This window comes from Condylura cristata, unplaced genomic scaffold (genome assembly GCF_000260355.1).
Source record: "Condylura cristata isolate star-nosed mole 26May11 unplaced genomic scaffold, ConCri1.0 scaffold00005, whole genome shotgun sequence".
Lineage (NCBI taxonomy): Eukaryota > Metazoa > Chordata > Mammalia > Eulipotyphla > Talpidae > Condylura > Condylura cristata.
The window spans coordinates 66,315,265-66,332,409 of NW_004567106.1; the positions used below are offsets into that span (position 1 = coordinate 66,315,265).

The 17,145-nt window shown below is 42.3% G+C and overlaps 1 protein-coding gene across 1 annotated transcript in view; it reads left to right on the forward strand.

Annotated features, from left to right (window-relative positions):
- TTC26 (tetratricopeptide repeat domain 26) overlaps positions 1-17,145 on the forward strand; it is a 28,604-nt gene that overhangs the window by 817 nt on the left and 10,642 nt on the right. The window contains 10 exon segments of the mRNA XM_012720725.1: positions 2,185-2,234; positions 4,794-4,939; positions 6,395-6,566; positions 9,083-9,157; positions 10,854-10,956; positions 12,267-12,322; positions 13,448-13,501; positions 14,375-14,438; positions 16,382-16,470; positions 17,063-17,145. Of these exon segments, the coding sequence (XP_012576179.1) occupies positions 2,185-2,234; positions 4,794-4,939; positions 6,395-6,566; positions 9,083-9,157; positions 10,854-10,956; positions 12,267-12,322; positions 13,448-13,501; positions 14,375-14,438; positions 16,382-16,470; positions 17,063-17,145 (892 nt within the window).

Sequence of the window (17,145 nt, forward strand, 5' to 3'; positions counted from 1 at the left end):
TCCATTGTATATATGTACCACATCTTTTTTATCCAGTCATCTACTTTTGGGCATTTGGGATTGGGCTGCTTACATGGCTGTAGATTTTATAGCTGCTTTTCCAGCTTCTGAGTAAGGAGACAAGACATGTCAATTTGTGGGTACCTGACTTCTTCCTTTGCTTTACTTATCATGATAGGGAGTTTAGAATACCTGCATGCAAATTGACAAGTAAGCGCAGGACCAGAAAGAAGATTTGGGAGGAGAGATGAAGAATAGTTAGAATGTTTAGTATCAAATTAAATTTTAAAAAATTTGAGAAAGCATGCAGGGATATGCTTGTTAGGAAATTATAGGTGGAATGCAAAGGGAAGAATTCTACTGAGGTAACTATTATGTGCAGGTTTAGAAAGAACGTCAGCTCAGAGTCAAGGCAACTGGAAGCCTTTCATATTTTAGGCATTACAACTTTTTATGAATTAAAAAAGTAGTTCCACTAATTGAAACTATTTGAAATAAGAACTGGCCCTCTCGTTAAGCTGCACTTACAGTCTGCTGTCCGGCCCCTTGGGCAACCTGGGTTTCTGCTCCCCACCTCTCCTTCCTGAGTGCTTTTCCCTTGAGCTGAGAGGGGCTGAGAGGGCACCCTTTGCCTTCATTGTCAGTGGTTCTCAAGGCTTTGATGTGGAAAACAGCTGGCCATGCTCACCTGCCGGAACAGAAGATGAAGAAGACAGGTCTCAGGGCTGCCCAGAGCCAGCTGGCCACGCGCCTCACGACTGTTCGCTTTGCTCGGCCCAGTCTTTGCCTTGTACCCAGATTGTGTCGTGTGTACTGTTATAGCTTTTCCTGATTCACTTTGTCTCACGTTTTAAGTTGAGTTACTTTCATGTGTCCAAGGCTTCTCTGTGTCCGGAATGTTGTGAGAGACAGAGAGGGTGATCCAAATACTGGTTCTCCTTCCACATTTTTTCCCTCTTCTAGTCATTGGAGTTTGACTTCTTACCATAAAGACATGTAGAATTGGGTGTCTGAAGTTCGGAAGATTCTCTAAGAGGACAAAGGAAATGTGGAGCCTGACTGGCGTTAACCCATGGCTGCCCCCTCAGGGTGGCATATGCGCCAAGATCTGGTTAGGGCAGCCTAGCAGCCTGGCTGTGGGAAAGGCAGTTTCAGAAGAAATTTACAAAATACAGGGAGTTTACAGAAATACAGGGAAGAATGATGGAAGGAGAATGGATTTATACGCACACTGGGATGAGCAGTACTGTCTGTTTCCAATGTTGGGTCCAACACGTGACCAGCCCAGCAGGTCACTGTGCGGTGGTCTGCGCTGCACTGGGCATGACGGGGTAAGATAAAACGGTGGGGAGAACTGAATCTCAGAAGCCTGCTCCTGTGGTTCTTGAGGATGTTGCTGCTACTGCAGACGGAGACCAGGCTAAAGTAATGCAGCTAGAGCAGAGACACATAGGTAAGGATTTGTCTGAACCTCATGTCATTCCTGCAATGGGATAATGAAACAGAACAAACTAGGGGACTAGGCTTGACCCACTGGGTGGCTCCTCATCCCAGAGGGTGCCTGAAATGCAACTCAAAAGCAGACACATTGTGAGAAACAACAGTAACTGGGGAGTGAGGAAAGGGGGAACTGGGGGGCACGTGAAAGCAATGATTAGCTGCGCAGTCCCAACCCAGATAGTGTCTGTAGAGCAGAAACCCAGCGCCAAGGCAAAGCGAGCAGGGACTTCTCCACGGACACCCCTAATCACCGGGGGTTTAACTGCCGAGGCACCAGCTGTTTAGCTGCCCCCCACCCCCAACAGCTTTCTGGCCAAAGCAGCACCAGCCGGAAGCACAGGCCTTTGTGGGACGGAGGCCCGGAAAGCCCGATGTCCTCTAGCGCTGTCTACGAGCGCCACCCACTGGCTCAGGTTACTCCTCACTGGCCCTCCTCCTCCACGAGGACATTGAGTCATTTTTAAAATTATACATACATACACACACACACACAGACACAGACATACGTGTGTGTGTGTGTACACACACTCATAGGAAGAATGTCAGAAATCAGAAAGAAATAAAAAGTAATTGTAATAAAGTGAAAACTAAAATCACTAACAGCTATAAACAGAGACATTGTATGGGGGAGAAGAGAATAGGACAATTGAGTTCTTTAATAATCAACTTGGATTTTTTTCCCAGCTCCAAAAAGCCGACTTCAAAACCGCCTCCTCTTCCACCTGGCTCACAAGGTATTTATACTCTCATTTCACACATTATGCTTTGAAAGTATTTTCGAATAACCTGCTGGTGGCCCAGCAGGTTAAAGCACAGCACTATGAAGCTATCGCAGCCACTGCAACACAAGTTGGATCCCCGGCCAGGGAGTGACCCACAGGGCACAGCAGACCTCTCCAGCCTCGCCCACTGTGCCCCTCAGCAGTGGATTTCAGTAGCTCTGCCTCTTTTGCTCCCCACTGTCTCTGATGAATCCTCTCTCTCTCTCTCTCTCTTTCTCTGTCTGTCATACACGTACACACACACACGCAGCACCTCTGGCCTGTACCCCAGTTCTGTATGTATAAATAAATAAATCTTTAAAAAATAATAAAATATTTTTCTTTTTATTCCTTCTCATTACCAACAATGGTGAAAGATAACTCAAAATTCTTATTAACGGCATTTTTAAAGTAGGTGGCATGTGGGCTTTAATTTTATAGGATTTTCTCATCCATCACTGTTTTTTTTAAAAGATTTATTTTTATTATTATTTATGCATACAGGAACTGGGGTATAGGCCAGAGATACAGGGGCTGAGAGAGAGAATTCACCAGAGACAGAGTGGGGAGCAGGACAGGCAGATCTACTGAAATACACTGCGGAGGGGAGCAGCCCGGAGACAGGAGAGGTCTGCTGCGCCATGTGGGTCAGCTCCCTGGCGCACTATGGAACTCAGGCCACAGTGCTGGTGATAGCTTGATAGTGCTGAGACTTAAACCTTCCATCACCGGGGAGGCCCAGCCATCACTGTTCTTTATTGTATTTGGAGATGTTAGGTTTTAGTTCTTCATAAACAGTAGTCACTTAAGGTTAGTTTGAATATATTCTTTTCTCGTAGGAAACACACTCTTGTCCTGACTCCTAGAACTAATCACTTACTTTTCAGAATTACCTTATAGCAATAAAGCATTTTGTTCATCATCATAAAGTCTGAATGATAATACTTCTGCAAATTATAAAAGGTGCATGTTAATTCTATTAAGCAAAAGAAATGCAAATAAGAAAAAATAGGAAACAACTTCTTTCATACAACATTCAAACTTTTGGTCTATTATGGCTCCTTTCAGGATTATTTTTACGTGCATAGTTTATGTTTTCTGCCCATTTATTTGTCTTGCAGAATGGGGCTTGTGCTAAATATGTAGTTTTTTTTTTTTAAAAAAGATGTATTTATATATTATTTATTTATTATAATATAATTATTTTTACATCATTTTGTGCATTTTTCCATCTCAGTTGTAATCCTCTTCAGTTTCCCATCACCAAATCACCCATGTGCCATCACCATAGTCCAATGCATTTCCCTCCCCCCACTGTTTTGATCCCATTCCCCACTCCACCCCCACAAAATGTCTCTGGTATATAGCTGTTCATCATTATCATTATTTTCTCGCCTGGCCTGTTATATTCCTGCTGTGAAAGAAACCATCTGGTATTTTTTCTTTTCTTTCTGGCTTATTTCACTAAGCATTGTTAAATATTTATTTATTTATACTTAGAGAACTGGGGTATAGATCAGAGGTGTGGTGAGTGAGAGGGTTCACCAGAGACAGTGCAGGGAACAGAACAGAGAGATTGAAATACACTGCTGAGGGGAGTAGTGGGCAGGTCAGGAGAGGTCTGCCATGCCATGTGGGTCAGCTCGCTGGCCAGGCCTTGGAGAACCTCATAATGGGGTGCTTTAACTCGTTGCACCACCAGGGAGAGCTCTAAATATGTATTTTTGTATTTTGCTTTTTTCTCCCTGCCTTTATACTATGAGCATAATATAGTCTTCAAAACCATGACATTTTAACTTTTTTTTTTTAAGATTTATTTATTTATTCATACAGAACTGGGGTACAGGCTAGAGGCTCAGGGTCGGTGAGAGGCCCCACCAGAGACAGAGCGGGGAACAGAACAGGCAGATCGACGAAGTACACTGCTAAGGGGAGCAGCGGATGGGTCAGGAGAGGTCTGCTGGGCCATGTGGTCACCTCCAGGGCAGGCGGGAATCGAACTCATGCGGAAGTGGCTTTAGCTTCTCAGTGCTGTGCTTTAACCTGCTGCGCTACCAGGGAGGGCTGACATTTTAACTTTTTTAAAAAGATTTTATTTATTTATGCATACAAGAGCTGGGGTGTAGGCCAGAGGTACAGGGGCTGAGAGATAGAATTCACCAGAGACAGAGCGGGGAGCAGAACAGGCACTGAAACACACCGCTGAGGGGAGCGGCAGGCGAGACAGGAGAGGTCTGCCGCGCCCTGTGGGTCAGCATCCTGGCTGGGAATCAAGCTTCTACTTCAGTAGCTGCAGGTAGCTTGATAGTGCTGAGACTAACCCCTTGTACCTCTAGGGCGGTCCCTTAAAGACATTTCTGGCGCCAAGGATATGTCTCCAAGAGCTATTTTCTTTCTTATTCTGAGAGGCAAAGCAGAAGCACAGGCAGCAAAGGGAAGTTAGGAGAATGAGGTGCCCCGTGTCTATTGTAGGTGTTGCTTTCTCTAGCCACTGTGTGAGTCTTCACATGTTTTCTTCTCTCATGATTTTAGTTTAACGATGAGAAGAAATTGATGAACTTTCACCAGAATCTTCAGGATATCACAGAAGACCAACTCAGCTTAGCCTCCATACATTATATGCGATCTCACTACCAAGAAGCTATTGACATTTATAAGCGGATACTGCTGGATAACAGGCCTGTGCCTTTTTTTTTCTTTTTCAAGATTTATTATTTATGTATGCCTACAGAACTGGGGTATAGGCCAGAGGTGAGAGGAGGTGAGAGGATTCGCCAGAGACAGAGTGGGGAACAGAACAGGCAGATCTGCTGAAACACACTGCTGAGAGGAGTAGTGGGGTTACAGGAGAGGTCTCCTGCACCCTGTGGGTCAGCTCCCTGGTTGGGGATTGAACTTGTGCTGCAGTGGCTGCGGACAGCTTCATAGTGCTGTGCTTTAACCCGTTGTGCCACCAGAGAGGGTCAATCTCTGTGCCTTTTTAGCCCCACTCATATCTCTGGTTCTGTTAGTTCCTCTGTAATTGGCTGAGAGAACCTAGAGCCTTGTGGTGCTAAATATCACCAGGTGTTTGCACCTGTTCAGTTGGTAATCTGATGAGAGTAATAATCCTGTTCTCCACACTTGATTTCACTATCACTCTTTCACAGAGCCTTTTTAGACTCTCTTTTCCTTATCATCCTGCCATGAAATTTTATTTTTTAAGATTTATTTCTTTATGCATACAGAACTAGGGTACAGGCCAGAGGTGTGGGGGGTTGAGAAGATTCACCAGAGACAGAGTGGGGAGCAGAGCAGGCAGATCCACTGAAATACACTGCTGAGGGGAGCACTGGGTGGGCCAGGAGAGGTCTGCTGGGCCATGTGGGTCAGCTCCCTGGCCAGGGCTTGAACTCGCGCTGCAGTGGCTGCAGACAGCTTCCTAGTGCTGTGCTTTAACCTGTAGCATCACCAAGGAGGGCCCTCTGCCATGAAATTTTAACATCACAGGATACCCTCTGTCCGTCTATATACACTCGATATCTCTAATGCTTTCCACATTGTAAGAGGACAGTTTGCCCTCTCTCCAACCCCATGAGAACCAGTGTTCATCTTTCTGTGGATGAGATCAACCTTTTGAAAATGCATGGGCTAGGTGTGTCAGTGTAGCGACATGGTGGGGGACTTACTGGCAAACTCAGAAATAAACTGCTCTGAAGAATTAGCATCCACCTTTGTCATGATCACGTGGCCTGCCGCCCAGGCCCTGACTACGCTGCGTCCTGCCCCTTCCGGTCTTGTCTCCCCTTCTCGGCCTCCACCCACCCCAGTCACCGGGTCTGCCACTCTGTCTGCCCAGCCTCCACGCGGTGTGCGCTGGTGCTCAGCTAAGCTGGTGCTAGGGTTTTTTGCATCTTGACAGGTGTGAGTTGAACTTTTCCATCTTTCCTCTGTTTCTCATCTATTATTCTACTTACATCAAAATATCAAATATTAAACAAAGAAAGAGGTACTGATTATATCTTGCCTTCTTTCCCCAAGAGATAAATTCATGCCCTCTTTGCTTTGTTGTATACTAGAGCCATTAAAGTGTTTGTAGTTTGACATTTCCGTGAAGTAGACTTACATTAACTCTTAATTCTTTCATCTAACAGGGAGTACCTTGCCCTCAATGTCTATGTGGCCCTGTGTTACTACAAGCTGGACTACTATGATGTATCTCAAGAAGTTCTGGCAGTTTATCTTCAGCAAATTCCTGATAGTACCATCGCACTCAATCTTAAGGCCTGCAATCATTTTCGTCTGTACAACGGCAAAGCAGCTGAGGTACTGGCGGATATGTGTTTTTAACTTACTTAATTACTATTTGAATTACTTACATTCGTGAAACTCATTATTCAGTCCTTTTATCATTGTCAGTATAATTCTGTAAGAGCCTGGTTATGTGAATATTTATCACATAGTCCAAAAAATGCTGACTTCTGAATTCTTCGTGTCTTCAATATACTGTACGTGATCTTTAGATAGATGCCTTCCTTTGGCTTAATATGTGAAGACCAAGCATTTCAGCTTCTTCCTCTAAAATATAATTGTGACACTGCAATTGAATGGCACCTATGTGTAAATCACATGGGAAACCTCAGTCCATCACTGCCTTCTCCTTCATCTCTCATCCACCAGTTCCCATCAGCCCTGGGTCTTGTCTTACCTATCTGAAGGTAGACCTTCCTGGCCGCTGTTCTCATCCGGGGGGGTTCCCATCTCTTTGGTTTCTCTTCAGTTTTTCAAACATTGTCCTACCTCTTGTTCTTTCCACTAGTTTGTTACTTACACAATGAACTCCTATCACCACCACTTCGCATACACCTTTCTCATTTCCTGCAATGACTTTCTCTATTTGGCACACATCAGTTTATCCTTTCAGCTTATCTCCAAGAGGTAATAGTGGTAGACGTGTTATAAATATCTAGAAATTAACTAATTCGTGAGCACTGTGCAGGATACTTTCTGTTACTTAATTTCTGTGATAATTTTATAGATAAAAATCTGTGACAGCTCTCATTTTATTGGAAACAGAGAACACAGGAAGCTGTATATTATGATTCCTTCTATGTTAACATTTTATACACACACTTGCCTATGCTCATAAATATGTATATCCACCTAGGTAGGTAGATACCTGGTTAGATGAGAGCAGGCTTGTTCAGTACTGTCTCAAGATACCTTACACACAGATATCTTTAGGTTAATCCTATTCAGGATTTACCCTTACTTTAGGAAGGTGAGGCCACCAAAATGTAAAAACTTCAGCCTGTTTCAAAGTTTTAAAATCCCATCTTTGCCCCCCCAAAGAAGTTCCAGCTGTTACGCCACCCTGGAATGGGGAGAGAAGGAACAGAATTCAAACGGACAAATTAATGTTTCCAGAGCAAAATTTATTGTGAAAATGTAATGGAAAGGAGCACTATTACTCTGCTCCACGCTGACAGGAGGTCTGCTCCCAAGGGAAACAGGGTTTAGTAGCTGAAGGAGAGACAGAGATACTTGTCCCAGATTTACTTTTGTGCCTTATATCAATAAAGGTGGTCAGTTGTGGCAAAAGAAATGCCCATCAATTAAATGGCTTACCAGGCAACTGAGTCTATTTATATATTATATAAAATATGTCTTGGATGTATGCCTCAGCTAAAGAGTCCCCTGAGTCTGCCTGCTTGGAAGGTTTCCAGCAGAAACAGTCAAAGAGGAGGGAGGAAGAGAGGGTGGAGTGGGGAGGAGAGAAGGGAAGGGTATTAGCCCTGGAGTTCTGGTGCAAGGTGAGGGTGAGTGAAGCATGTGTGCATAGGAAGGAATGAAATTGTACCCCCAAAATTACATAGTTATGTAAATGATGTACTAATAAAATTTGAGGGAAATAAAATATGACTCTAGAATCATATTCAGTTGGCATTCTGATGGGAATTGCATTAATTCCGTAATCAATTTGGGAAATATTCATAATACTAAGTTTTCAGGTCTATTTTTAGAAGTTTTCCCCTGTAGACATTCTTTTACTTCAGTAATGTTTTATAGTTTTCAGGAGGGTATAAATTTAAATGTATTTTTTCCCCTAGGTATTTTATTATTCTCAATACTACTATTAAATAGAATTATTTTCTTAATTTCATTTTCAGATTTTCATGACAAATAACTAGAAATTTTTATACATTGATTTTTATGGATTGCCCTATAACTATCTTTTTAAATTTCTTGGAATTTTCAGGAGTATAGGATTATTATTTTATGAATATAGTTTTACGTCTCCCTCTTCAATCTGTACCCCTTTTATTTCTCCCAGTTTTGTTTAATGGTCTTGGCTAGAACATCCAGTAGTATGCTGGACAAAATTGGTGAGAATGGACATTTTGATATATTCAATAAATAACCAAAGGGCAGAAGGTATTTTAATTGTGTTATGTTTAAAAAAAATAATAAAAGGAAATTCAGCAATAAGGGGGTGCTGTGGCCACTGCAGATGTAGATGGAACGGTCAGCTTGAAGAATTGACCTCAGTGATTAAAAGTTTTGCTCCATTATTACCTTCTTTCTTCGAAAGAAGACTAACTCTAGAAGCTCAAACTTCAGTTTCAAACTTGCTGCTTATTGCAAGGTTCAAGTCACTTAACTTTTACAGGCCTCAGTGTCCTCATCTGTAAAATGAGGGTAATAATTATGACAATTTCTTAGAGTCCTAATGAACAAATAAAATAGTTTAGAGTCTTTTTAGTTATAAACCATTGCAAATAAGTGGGGTAAGAACTATATACACGTGTCGCTTTCATAAGCCTCTCCTTTTCTAATTTCAGGCAGAACTAAAAAGTTTGATGGACAACGCTTCTTCATCCTTTGAATTTGCTAAAGAGCTCATCAGGCACAATCTGGTGAACATAATTTTCTGTCTTTTTAAATTTGTATGGAGGTTACATGATAAAAAGTTGAGGTGCGCAGTGTACAGTTCGCTGCCTGAATGTGCCACATTATGACCACCACCGGAAATCTAGTTTCCATCCTACGATACAATTGGCTCCCCCCACCCCCTTTACTCTAGCTTCCCGCTCTAGTTTCTCCACTAACTTGAGTCCTCCCCTACTTTGGAGCATCACAACAGTTAGAAAGATTCATGAAGGGAGCTAGCTCAGCAAACATTTCTTTACCTTGTTGTGGAGGAAAGGAGATGTATCTAAGTACCCTGAACTGTCCCCCAGGAATCACCAGCAACAGCAGAGGGGGGGCTGCACACAGGCAGAGTCATGAAGAGCAATGAATACTGATACTCCTCAACTTTGTGCTTTATTTATTTTTTAAGATTTACTTATTTATGCATGCAAGAACTGGGGTACAGGCCAGAAGTGTGGTGGGTGAGAGGATTCACCAGAGACAGAGTGGGGAGCAGAGCCAGCAAGACTGAACTAAAACACACTGCTGAGGGGAGCAGTGTGAGAGATAAGAGGGGTTTGCTGCACCCTGTGGGTCACCTCCCTGGCTGGGGATCGAACTTGTGTCGCAGTGGCTGAGGATAGCTGTGTAGTGCTGAGACTTAACCCCTGTACTATCAGGAAGGCTCTCAACTTTGTCATTTAAAAGAACAACCCAGACAGTTGAAGGACAAAGGAAACAAATTTTTGCAAGAAAAACTACTTGGCACCTATTAATGTGTACAACTTAGTCATCAGACTAGTAAGATTCCGTTATTGTGTTTGGATAGGCCTGCTTGCCACTTAAAATGAAAAATTAACACAAGGCCACTGAATATTCTTCTAAGGTACTAGAGTTATTAATACCACGTAATGCAAGCGTGAAGGCACAGTTGTGATGTGGAGCAGCATTCTGTTAACTAGAATTGTGTAGAAGGTCTACAGAATTATAAAGTTACACTATAGATTGATCCACTGAAAATTTTACAAGAATGCTGAGAAAAGTAGGAATATAGTTCAATGAATAGAACTAAAATCCATAGTGACTAGGAATTGTTTTAAATATTTCCAAAATAACTCGTGGCATTAGGAATCTCTTTCTCTTTAGTACTCTAGTAGTACAAAAGTAAAAATATTACAAATCTGTAGAAAATGAAGATGTGTCCTTGCAAAGACTAATAAATGACGTTTATAGTAATTACGTTCCAGGGGTTGAGTGTACAGTAAACAAAGTTCCTGTGATACAGAGTTTATATCCTGGTGGGTGTTAACCAACAAAAGACATACAAAGAAATACAAACACTAAAACAGAACATATAAAGACATACGTAAGGCAAAACATGGTTATGAAGCACTTAGAAGGGGGGTAGCGCAGGCAGGTTTTAGGTAGGATCTAAGTGAATGAATTCCGTAACTGCAACAGGGTTATTCAATGGAAGGGTCAGAATCAGAGGGGCAAGAAAAGAGATGGGAAGAAGCACAAGCAGCAGTTGCAATAATGAATTCAGTGAACGATGACTGCTTTCTAGACGGGAACTGATCCCAGCGCTGCCTTCAGGTGGGCGTCAGGTACCTAGTGCCAAGCGCCTGGCCTCAGAGTGCGCTGGCAGCTGCGTCTGCGCTGACGCTGACGGCCGCTAGAGCAGCTTCTCTCTCTCTCTAGGTTGTCTTCCGAGGCGGCGAAGGGGCTTTGCAGGTTTTACCTCCCCTGGTGGATGTCATTCCTGAAGCCAGGCTAAACTTGGTGATTTACTACCTTCGTCAAGGTAAGAAAGGTTGGTCTTGGTCTTGCTTGTAATGAGATATTTTAGAACACGGAATCTCGTATTGAGCTACTTGATTAACTTTTTTTTTTTTTAAATAATATGGTAGGTTATTTTTCCATCATTTTTTGTGCCTTTTTCCATCTCAGTTGTAATCCCTTTGGGCTTCCCATCACCAAATCACCCATGTTGCCTTTTAAACCCCTGTTTCCAAAACATATTTGCAGCAGTTTCAACAGCAAATATACTGGTATTTATTAGGTTTTTCTTTTCTCTTTATTCTTTCTCCTCTTTTGGAGAAACCTCCTTTATTCTTTTTCATTTCCTACTGTTTTTCTCTTTTGTTCTCTATCTGTTCTACCTCAGTTTCCCCATTATCTTCCCTCCCCTCCCCTGGCAGTTCCCTTGTTTTCACTTTTTTTGAGTCTTTATCACTGTGTTTATTTGCTCTGTCTTTCTCCCACTTTTTGAACCACTGGCTTTTCATTAGAAATATTATGATTCGACAAGAATGTGCTGTTGACTCCCCCCACTTAAGGTTGAAGTTGTCAGACACATGTCTAAGCAGTCCTTGGTCTGACAGTTGTGAGTGTACCCATGCCACGCGTGGGTGGTGGCACGCTGTCATGGCCTCCGGCTAACAGCGTGGGCCTGCATAGGTGCAGGCCAGGAAGCAGCCAGGCAGCCTATTCCTCCGTGAGGAAAATGTAGGTGTTTATTCAAATGAGAACATGAACTTGCAAACAGTTCTCCTTTTGACATAAGCACAAAGAAATATGCCTTTGGATAAAAGTTTAAAAACAGCTTAGAAATCGATTTTTCATAGAAAACATTTTCAGACATAAACCAAAGTAGATAATATAAATGCCCAAAATGCATACCCAAGTATTTATCCCGGATTCACCAGTTTTCAGGATATTCCCAGTCTTCTTCATATACCCTCCTCCTCTTCTCTTTTGTTGCAGAAGTATTTTTAGGGCAAATCCAAGACTTTGTTTCACTCCTACATCTGTGTATCTCTTTTAAAAATGATCTCTCTTATATGACCGTAAAGCCATTGGTATATAATGCCTGGTTCATTTCCTTAGCTTGTATTTTTTTTTTTAGGTGATTCATACTTAATATGTATTCCCTAAGGTCCTTTGATTATCTTTGGGATAACTACTTAACTTTCACCTTGATGGAGAGGACAGATAAAGCAGATCCTATTTCCCATGAATGTTTGAGTACTGAAGGATCTTATCTTATGGGGACTGTTTCATGGAGGGTGCTGGCATACAGTCTAGTATAGCTCCGTGTTCCTTATATTTCAGATGATGTACAAGAGGCTTATAACTTAATTAAGGATCTGGAACCCACTACACCTCAGGTAATTGAGAATGTGTTACATTTTTACTAAGTTCTGATAAAAATAGAACTTTGTAATAGTAGCTGAAAGTCATATTAGAAAAGATTACTGCTGGGGCTCTCCCTGGTGGCGCAGTGGGTTAAAGCACCACATTATGAAGCTCTCGAAGCCACTGCAGCACAGCCAGGGGGCTGACCCACATGGCCAAGCAGACCTCTCCTGACCCGCCGCTGCTCCCCTCAGCAGTGCACTTGTCATTCAGCCTGTTCTGCTCCATACTGTCTCTGATGAATCCTCTCACCCCACCGCACATCTCTGGCCTGTACCCCAGTTCTTACATGCATAAGTAAATAAATCTTTAAAAAAATATATCTACTTGAGGACTTCCCTGGTGGCCTAGGGATTAAGTCCCAGGGCTATCTAGCTATCAACAGTCACTGGAGTATGAGCTTGACCCCCAGCCAGGGAGCTGACCCACATGGCACACAGACCTCTCCTGTCTCCCCTCCTGTCTTCCCCTCAGCAGTGTGTTTTTGTGGATCTGCCTGTTCTGCTCCCCACTCTGTCTCTGGGCATTCCTCTCACCCCCCGCACCTCTGGCCTATACCCCAGTTCTTATATGCATAAAATAAAACAAACTATATATATATATAATTTGAAAGGAATATAAGTGATGCCTTAGGACTCCAAAAGAGAAACTACTACCTTTCAAATGGAAATCCTGTTTAACAAGAAAAAGGAATCTCTAGCAAAGGTCTTATTATGTCATTGGAAATGTAAAATAATACACATGATATTATATATGACAATAACTAATAAGGTGAAAAAGTTATCATGCAAACATTTTACTGTTAATTATTTGCACCGAGTGGAAATAAAACTTAAAGACTCCTGAAGCTTTCCACCGAGTTACTTCTGCTCAAGATTGAGAATTTGTAAAGTGAATTCTGTTATATGTATACTTGCCTGTTGGAAACCAAAAGAAAGTCCCCTAATTTTTTCATTCATACTAAGGATAGACTAGAGAGAAGTGACACTGGATAATTTTTAATCATATGTCTAAAATACTACATTGGTGTAAATAATCACTGTGAAGGGCATCTCATAATGTCCTGTGACATTAACCATCGTTATTGCCTGTTCCAGGAGTATATCCTCAAAGGAGTGGTCAACGCAGCTCTTGGCCAGGAAATGGGCTCAGTGAGTATGAGTTCCCGGGTGCCGTAGTGCGCTGTAGTATGTAGAAAAGATCCAGACAGATGTCAAAATCCAACCAGCGGAAAACTTTCCAACAGGCTCTTCTGCAGGACCTGGTGCTTTTCCATGTCCCCAATCTAGATTCCATGGTAAAAAGAAATCTGTTATTAAAAGACAAAATAGCCATAACCTTAAGAAATGCATTTTGTTTAAAGAGCCAATTTTTAAAGTGTTTTTTCCCTAACAGTAACTAAATGTTGCATGGTTGCACTCTTATTTTATGTCACTCTTCTTTTCAGCCTTGTACTCCTCTGAGTTATGATTTTGGCATCTGTAAAGTGGGGATAATTGTTTCTCTGAGAAAGCGTTTTATAAACACACTACAATACTGTCCGATATGTATTCATCTAATATGGCATATTAGGTTGTTTTTGGAGCCAAGGAAAGTGTAGATGAACTTTTTCCTCCAGCTGACTTCACAGTACCTCACCTGGCAGAGAGCTCGTAGACAGTAATTAGTGGAATGCGTAAGTATTTATTAAATGCTCCTGTTATAAGCTGTATTACTCCTGTCATGAGATTGGATCGATGTTAAAAGAGCAATGAGTGTTAACTGAATGGCTGATAAGTACTAAATACTTCTGGGGCAGAATTTGGACACTGGGTTTTATTTCTTGTTTGCCATATAATCTTGCATAGGTTTTAATTGAGTTTCAAGTTTTCATTCTCTAGTTCTTATACTAGTAAGAGTCAGTATTACTGAGGAGGATTTAAAGCAATGTGTATATGTTAAAGCCTGACAAATATGTTAAAAGCATGAACTTTAATGAAATATTTTTAATTACTCCTCTATATCAGCTGTGCTTTGTTTTTCAGAGGGATCATATGAAAATTGCCCAGCAGTTCTTCCAGTTGGTGGGAGGATCAGCCAGTGAATGTGGTAGGTACGAAAGCTGAGCGGAGGCGGCACCTGATTCAGGTGTTGTCCGGAGACTTCCCTTCTCAGAGTGTGGGCAGAGGCAGGGGAGAGTGCTGGAATTAGCTGTCTCAACATCTCTCCTAAAGGAGGGTGAGAGAAAATATAAATAGTAAAAATAAAGGTATATTTAGTTCCTGAGAGTTCAGAAAATTTGAATCTGTTTTTTATTTGCATTTTAATTGTATTGCTTTTTTAAATAATATGTTTATTTTTACATCATTTTATGCATTTTTCCACCTCAGTTGCAAGTTCCACCTTGGGCTTCTCATCACCAAATCACCGTGTACCATCACCATAGTCCAGTGCACTTCCCTCCCCCCACAGTTTTTGATCGCATTCCCCACTCTACCCCCGTAAAATGTCTCTGGTATATGGCTGTTCATCATCATTATTATTATTTTCTCGCCTGGTCTGTTATTGTATTGCTTTTTAAGCTCTACTTATGTATTAGACTTTTGTCATGATATAATTATTCCAGCAGGTCATGTACCTTTTAACTTTATTTTTATTTATTTATTTATGAATATAAGAGGTGGAGGCCAGAGGTGTGGCGGGGAGGGAGGGTAGAGGATTCACCAGATTCAGGTTGGAGAACAGGACAGGCGGATCCACTGAAATCCACTGCTGAGGGGAGCAAAGGGTGAGACAGGAGAGGTCTGCTGCGCCACATCCGTCGGCTCCCAGGCTGGGGGTCAAAATTGTGCTGCAGTGGCTGCTGAAAGCTTCCTAGTGCTGAGACTTACCCCCTTGCGCCACCAGGGAGGCCCACTTTTATAACTTTATGTATGGTATTTTTCCCACATAAATATATAAATGTTATTTAATTAAATTTATCTTTTCTATTTCTATATGGGTATCAAACTTAGAAAGTGCTTTTTTTACCCTAATAAACCTAGTGCCCACAAGTAAGTTTTGTTTTTTTTTAAAGAATTTATTTATGTGTATAAGAACTGGGGTACAGGCTAGAGGTATGGGGGTAAGGGGATTCGCCAGAGACAGAGTGGGGAGCAGAACAGGCAGATTGATGGAAATACACTGCTGAGGGGAACAATGGGCAGATCAGGAGAGGTCTGTGGCACCATGTGGGTCGCCTCCATGGCCGGGGATCAAACTTGTGCTGCAGTGGGCTGCGGTTGCTTCATAGTGCTGTGTCTTAACCCTTTGTGCCATCAGGGAGGGCCCTAACCCCAGTTCTTCTTGTATGCATAAATAAGTCTTTAGGGGGAAAAAAGATTTCCTTTCTCCTTTTCATCCATTCATACAAGAGTTTATTGTGGTGCTGGGGATATAGCAGTAAATAAAAAAAGAAAAAACCTTCCCTTTTGAAGCATGCAGCCTCGGGGGACAGACTATAAAAATCGTAAAGCAGCAGCTCCTCATACAACAGCGCTGACGTGGTCGGCGCTACGGGGACAAACTGAACGGGGAGAAGCGTGGCAGACTGTGATGAGGCAGGTTACTGACCTGCTACCTCAAACAGGAATCTGACGTCAGAGCAAAAGTTGGGCCAGGGTCAGATGGGTCCATGGAAAACAATTTCTCTACTTGAGATAGGAAGTGCGAGCTTTTGGTAAAAGAAGGCTGGTGACCAAACGCATCAGTGGAGAGTACACATGTTAAGACAGGCGGAGGAATCAAAGCCTTGGGAAAGGCACTGGGGTTACTGTACCCCACAAGGCACGGGGTCATTTGGGCTCTTAGAGTTAACCCAGGAGAACTGGCCACTCTCAAGCACTGACCTCCGCTGTGCTGAGAGGTTTGTCCACTGAATGGAATCTGTAATTTCAGTATCAAAAAGATGATGGGGAATATATTTCTATCTCTAAACATAGAATAACACAAATTTCAGCTAAAAATATTTGGTTTCATGAGCACACATGGTTTCCTTTCCCCTTCCCTGTCAGATACAATACCCGGGAGGCAGTGCATGGCTTCCTGCTTCTTCCTGCTTAAGCAATTTGATGATGTCTTGATTTACCTCAACTCATTTAAGGTCAGTAGAATTTTTGAGATGACTTTGTATACGAAATACTATGTATATGATGTGTGCAGGTTAAGATAGTCTTGGAGGTCCCCCTTTTATTAATGGTGGCATTAGTTACTGTTTTGTCCCAACTTCTGTGCCGCAAGAAAGGAAGGCAGGAGGCAGAAAGGCTGAGCAAGCAGAGTTTATTGCTCCAGGACAGCAGCTGAGACGGAGCCCCTAGAGTGGGGTCCGCAGCTACTGCCAACTCAATAAGGGGGAAGGGTCTCTTATATAGGTCCTAAGCTCAGATTTCAGAGGGGTGACTCATCACTGTGTCCTTGATGTAAGGCCCAGTTCATTATCACCTTCATCTAGTCCCATCCCAACTCAAGGACCATCAATTAGATGCAAGGCCCAATTTATTACCACCTTATCACCTTTGGATGCAAGGCCTGATTTATTATTGCCCTTATCCATCCCTCAGTAAATCTCCACATTTGGTCACTCCCAACAGTTACATCCAGTAATTCCTTACTATTATTTTTGTTGATCTGGTGTTGGTGATGTTTTTGCATTATATGTTAATACTCATGTGACCTGTTCTTGGGGTGTCTTTCAGAGTTACTTCTATAACGATGACATCTTTAACTTTAATTATGCCCAAGCCAAAGCTGCAACAGGCAATACCAGTGAGGGTGAAGA